The sequence below is a fragment of the Triplophysa rosa genome, linkage group LG2 (genome assembly GCF_024868665.1).
Source record: "Triplophysa rosa linkage group LG2, Trosa_1v2, whole genome shotgun sequence".
NCBI classification, from domain to species: Eukaryota; Metazoa; Chordata; class Actinopteri; order Cypriniformes; family Nemacheilidae; genus Triplophysa; species Triplophysa rosa.
The window spans coordinates 35,010,454-35,016,468 of NC_079891.1; the positions used below are offsets into that span (position 1 = coordinate 35,010,454).

The 6,015-nt window shown below is 42.1% G+C and overlaps 1 protein-coding gene across 1 annotated transcript in view; it reads right to left on the reverse strand.

Moving 5' to 3' along the window:
• Nucleotides 1–825: 825 nt before the first annotated feature.
• The window catches only part of cita (citron rho-interacting serine/threonine kinase a), a 68,898-nt gene continuing 63,708 nt past the window's right edge, over nucleotides 826–6,015 (reverse strand). The window contains 9 exon segments of the mRNA XM_057349935.1: nucleotides 826–2,005; nucleotides 2,119–2,479; nucleotides 4,432–4,611; nucleotides 4,698–4,776; nucleotides 4,952–5,032; nucleotides 5,114–5,242; nucleotides 5,332–5,440; nucleotides 5,524–5,616; nucleotides 5,794–5,941. Of these exon segments, the coding sequence (XP_057205918.1) occupies nucleotides 1,982–2,005; nucleotides 2,119–2,479; nucleotides 4,432–4,611; nucleotides 4,698–4,776; nucleotides 4,952–5,032; nucleotides 5,114–5,242; nucleotides 5,332–5,440; nucleotides 5,524–5,616; nucleotides 5,794–5,941 (1,204 nt within the window). The 3' untranslated portion in view covers nucleotides 826–1,981.

A 6,015-nucleotide genomic window follows, 5' to 3' on the forward strand; every position in this document is an offset into this window, starting at 1 on the left:
CACAGCTAGCCGTGCATTAAAACCTTGTAATGCACGGCTAGCTGTGGATTATCCCGCTTATACCATAGTCATTTGCCAAGTTAAAACTGTTATTGATGTTTACTGTCATTTTTGATCAGACAGGTGAAATATTTTCGTCACACAATTTCAACCGTTGATCAAACTGACTGGAGCTACCAGTGCATTAAACAGTTTTAATGCACACCTTCCAGCCAATCAGAATCCAGTATTCAAACAGACCATGGTATAATATATATTACAGCACTAGTATCCCACGGTGATGATTGCCAGCAGTTAAGACTATTGATGATGCTTTGAATTAACCTTAAACTAATCATTTAGTTTCTTTACATCAGTGTTGTAAACAAATATTGGCAAAAAAATAGACATTTCCAGAATATTTTAAACCGATGAATGTAGTGATTTTTTGCCGTTTCTTCTTCAGATATCAAGTGTGTAGTGTTCATGTTTGTGTTTTATGTATTAAACTTAATATGACAGTTTTAAAACCTATGGTTACGGTTTAATACCTTCACCTTGTTGTATTGTGTTAGTTTAGCGACGTTTGATAGCTCCAATATGGCAGACGATGTAAATATAGCGTCCCATAGAAACACTGCTAATGAGGCATCTATATATATTTGTATCTATACCTGCAGCTGTATTGCACTCTATATACTGTAGGAGTCTTAAAGAATATGTCAGAAAAAACAGCCTGTCCGAGGTGTAGAATGTTGAAAAAATGTATGATTGTCAGCGCATTATGAAGAAGACTTCAGGGAAGTAAAACTGTAATACAGATAGCAAAATGCAAACAAAGACAAGCAAAGGCCCAGATAAAGATAGAACTTTGTTTAATAGTTGCTGTAGCTAATGCTATTTGACCATAATAAAAAAAAGATAAAACAAGAAACGCTACATCTCTGGTCAGCAGTTTGTTAACATCAGTATCATTTAGCGCAGAATAAAAACCCATCAAAACACAAGAAACGGAAATGAAAAGCAGAAACAGAATAAACCCTTCAGGTGGTCTCCATGCGACAGTCGAGACGTCACCGCACGAATGGACTGAATCTGCTCGATGTCGATTCGCTAAATAGAGATTCAGGTGTTGGATGCTGCGTCACATTCATGTAAAGAAACCCACAGAACTGTGATTCCTAACATTCTAATCCTGAGATCAAGAGTTCATCAGGGCCTGAACGTTCTGAGAAAGCAGACGGTACTACAGCAGAGCTCTTCCACGTCTTCTGAAGCTCCAAAAACAACACTGAACAGCGGCGCTGGAGAACGAATTCGTCTAGAAGTACAAGTGTTACAGGCGCTTTGACACAATGACACACACCGGCTTGATTCAAGCGAAATGTTTCACTTTGAAGCGTCATGGACATTTGACACGGTTCAGCTCGAGACATCCAAGAAGAAACGTTACAAACGGCTTTCTCGCCTTCATTTCTTAACAAAAATAGACGTGGCTCGACAAGCCTCAATATTCACTTTTATATCGTCTCGTAAAAAAATCACATGAGCCTATGTACAAGAGTTACTTGACATTCTGAGAGTTTACAAAGCTCCTGTTCCATCAAGACGGGCGCTACGACGCCGGGGATTGTGGGTAAGTGCAGGAAGAGTGATGGGCAGGAGGAGGAAGTGAAAGAAACAGAAGAGAAGTACAGAAACATCAGGACAAACGACAAGCAAAACTACAGTCATGTCATTGGGTAGTGTTTCTCTGATCAGAGACGTGAAATAATACTTTTGTGAGCCCTAGCGAGCGCTGGCCAGATCTGTGTGTTAATAATAATCGGTGCTAATCTGAATCTAAGGCCATGAAGAGCCAGTCACATTGTGCTGTATGTTTCCCCCCCTGAGACCCGATTGGATGACGTGCGGTCACATGATTTCTCTTGTCGTTGATTGCATGTTTAGACGAATCAGATGGTCTGGGGGGTGCGTGGTCTTCTGATACAGCGTTGATCATTTAAACCGATGACTGATCCCACACCTGCCGGACACACAAACGATATGTCACCCGTGTTTGCCGTGTTAGTTACATCATCTGACCACAGCACGTTTTGGCTTGAATTGTAAAGATCTCACTAATATGAACGAACTGACCTTGTTGACAGTGTTGATAGGCGTGCGTGCCGATCCCGTGTGCAGTCTTTGGCGAGGCTCTTCGAACGCCCGGCCGGGCGACCTCTCTCTGCGCAGATCCATGACCCGTCCCGGCGAGCGGTCCAGACGAGGGTCCATCATCCTCCCGGGCGATCTCTCCGGCCTCTGTTCCGTCAGGCGTCCCGGGGACTTCTCTCTGTCCAGGGGCCGGGCGGGAGACTTGTCACGGCGGAACTCTGTACGAGCCTCCCGGTAACGGTGAGGGGTTCCGGGCTGGTGGAGCCCCTCCTGTACGGCGGGCATGGAGGCCAGGCGCTTTGAAATGTGCTCGTTGTAGGAGGGGGGGCCGCGCTTGTTTGGGCTGCAGGACATAATGAAGAAAACCAGGTGAGAATATAAAAGTGAGAGACTCACCACGGTAACCATAGGTTCTACTCAAATTCCATATGTTACTACAGTAAAACTGTGTGAGCTTGGTATGACCCACCACTGTCATCAAAACAAGAAATTCAAAATAGTGTTGCTGTGACAAAGTTGAAATTGCAAACACTTCATGACATTTGTACAAAATGTAATCTTAGTTGGACTGAATAGTTAACCTGCTGTAATAAAATAGTGTAAACAACCTGCACCTGAGTAAATATCACAGAAATAAACAGCTATATTAACTTAAGAAAATCTTTTAAATCATTTAACTGATTTTTTTTGTGGGACAAATAAAACAAATATTATAAATGAAAAATAATCAATTTCTCTAAAATGCAAGTTTATTTAAAGTCCCCGTGAACCAGAAGTTGCGACAGTTTTTACTTCCTTACTTTTTACGCATTTCAGAGTGAAATGGATTTTAACTGAAGATTATGAGAGCACACGAATTTTAAAAAGAGAATGACCCACATTGATACGCTATTTACAACAAATGCCACGATATTTCATGAAAAAATAAGCATTGTAATTTTTTATTTCACCGGGACTTTATCAAAAATTTTATTTATTTAATTAAATTACATTTTTAATAGTCACTTAATATTTTTGGGGAATTCTAATAGAAATATTTGAGTTACTCTTTTACTTAAACTGAGCACATTTTTTATTTACATTTACTCGATTTAAGCAGTTTATTTCATTGATTTCACAGCTTTACATTTTATTCACGTAAAATCACAGTTAAGAGTGTAATTGCTAAAATTCATCTTACAGATTCTTAAAGATAACAGATTCGTTAAACAAAGAAGGTTTTATTGTTGGTTACTGTATCATCTGGCACTGCAATAAATAAGATTACACCGATTTAGTATGTAGTAACAATTACTATGGTATTTTGGTAGAAACTATCGGTTACCGTGTTAAATTCTTGTAAGTGTTCACCCATAGAGACGTGCCATTACCGTAGAATTTCACCAGTGAAAGCTAACGGTTTATACACCACATGTCCCATCTGCATTACAGACCAATGAGCATGCTTAACACTGATGTTCAGTTAAAATCGGAACATAACTCACCCAGAACTACTGGAAACACGCCATCACATCAAATCACACGTCAACAAATGTACACAATAACAAACTGTGAGATTAGCTGTATGAGCAGCACAGGTTTGCTTTCATCCTACTGTTTAAAACTGCCATGAGTGACTCACAGAACATGATTAAATGTCTAGAAATGAAATAAAAACTCATGCATCGCATTCACTCAGAGTTTCTCAAGCATCTCCAGCTATAAAATGTGCTTTGACATGAACAGCAAGTCATGTGACAGATGATACAAAACAGAGTTTTCAAGGGATTCAAAATGTTTTCTTTAAAACACACATCTTTATTAATGATGCCCATTCATGCAATCTCTGTGGCGTCACTCCTTTGCACATATAAAAAAGGCACCTTTCTTCCTGTGAAGAAGAGAGAAAGAGAGAGATAAACTCTGGACCAATGACATGGGGGCGTGATGACAAAACGAACTACACCTTTGCTCTCCATATTTCTCACTCCGGGTTCTTGTTTATAACAAACAAGTGTTACCGCTAATATCATAAACCTTCAATACACATGCCCAGGTGCTTCATTGACCCATGACGCTGAACTAGTTTTACTTTAACATGAACCCATAAGGACACTGGAAAAACACAAAGACGTCTGATTGATGCATGTGAACTAACAATGACTCTTGAAAACTCTCTAAACACCACAATTCACATCACATCACACCTGGAAGCATCCTCGCTGGAGAAGAGTCTCAAACGCAAGGCTGCGGGATCCATTCCACCCAAATCAAGTTGACTGAAAACTGGATAAAGACATCAGTGTGTGGACTGACCTGCGCGTGGAGCCGCTTCTCTGTGACTCTGTGCTCCAGCCGTCCTGAGCCAGGTTTCCTTTACAGCAGATGACACGCAGTTTGTTCTGGTAGGACGAGGCCAGGTACACAGCGCCGGAGGAGATGGCCGGACCCAGGTAACGTGGGTTAGGAATGTCCAAGTGTGCGTACGCATGTGGACTGAACACACACACACACACTCAGTTCGTTCATTCAGTGTGTTCGTCTCGTCGCAGAATAAAATAAAACCCAGAGAGATGTTTTACCCGAGTGCCGAGTGACTCTGAACCTCAATCACATCCAGAGAGTTGAAGTAGGTCACAAACAGATACGGCTCTCTGTACGCTGTTGAGAAGAGTCGACATGAAATCAGTTTCATTTCCAAACGTGAACATTTTATTGAAATTCAATCAATAATAAAAAGACAAAAGAACATGACAACATTGCCTAAAACTAAATAAAACAGATCATTCACTTAATGTTTTTCTCGGGTTCTAACATGAACGTGGTTTAGTTTTACCAAAGGACAAAGGCAGACGGCTCCATTTAATGTCATCGGTGCGACTCCTGCGGCCGTACGCGTCAACAAACACTCCAAACTCTGTGTAAACAACAACACAGGTTTGTCAACAACACAATCCTACACTTCCCCCTCCGCTACATCACATGACGGCACACGCACCGTGGAAGCAGAGCAGGTACTCCACTTTCTGCGGGGAGCTGGACACCTGGATGATGGAGATGGGGAAACTGTGAGAGGCGGCGGCGAACACGGCCGAGGCCAAAGTCACGTCATTCTTGTCCAGGAACTCTGAAAACAAACGCGCGGAGACACATTTTCACGAACTGGCTGATGGTTTTTATTTGCGTAGCGTGTGACACATGTCTGAATGCTCCCACCTTCAAGCACATACTGCTTCATCTCCATCTCATAGAATTTATTTGTGCCGATGACGATGCTGTATCCGGTGAAGTGAATGCAGCTGCACGGCTCAGACGTCTCGATCTCCTGCACATCACACAACACACCAAACACATTCAACGTCATGTGGGGTTCCATTCACAAACATCGTGAGCTCGTGGATACGTCACCTTTCTGATGCAGAACTTGTTGAGAGTGTCGTTGTAGCGCAGTATGGTGATTTTATTGGGCATCGCAGCACAAATACACATCCCGTTTTCAATCTAAAACACAAACGCACACACTTTAGTCATCAACATACTGGAAAAAAGACCACTAAGAGGTTAATGTCTAGTGTTGTCAGATATAATGTGACACCCGGTGCAGACGTACAGAGAGCGACTGGCATGCGTCAGTCACGGTGAGAGGTATTATGGGAAATGAGATTCAGGTGTAAATACCTTTCCAGAAGCAAACAAATGGCAGCCCTTCACTGCCTCAAAGATATATGGACTGAGATCCAGCTGAGCAGGCAGATGAGACTGAGCCAGAGACTGTTTCACCCGCTTAATATCCACCAGACACAGAGCACGCTCCTCACCTGAACACACACACCGATGACATCATCAGTGAGAGAGAGAGAGAGAGAGAGAGAGAGAGAGAGAGAGAGAGAGAGAGAGAGA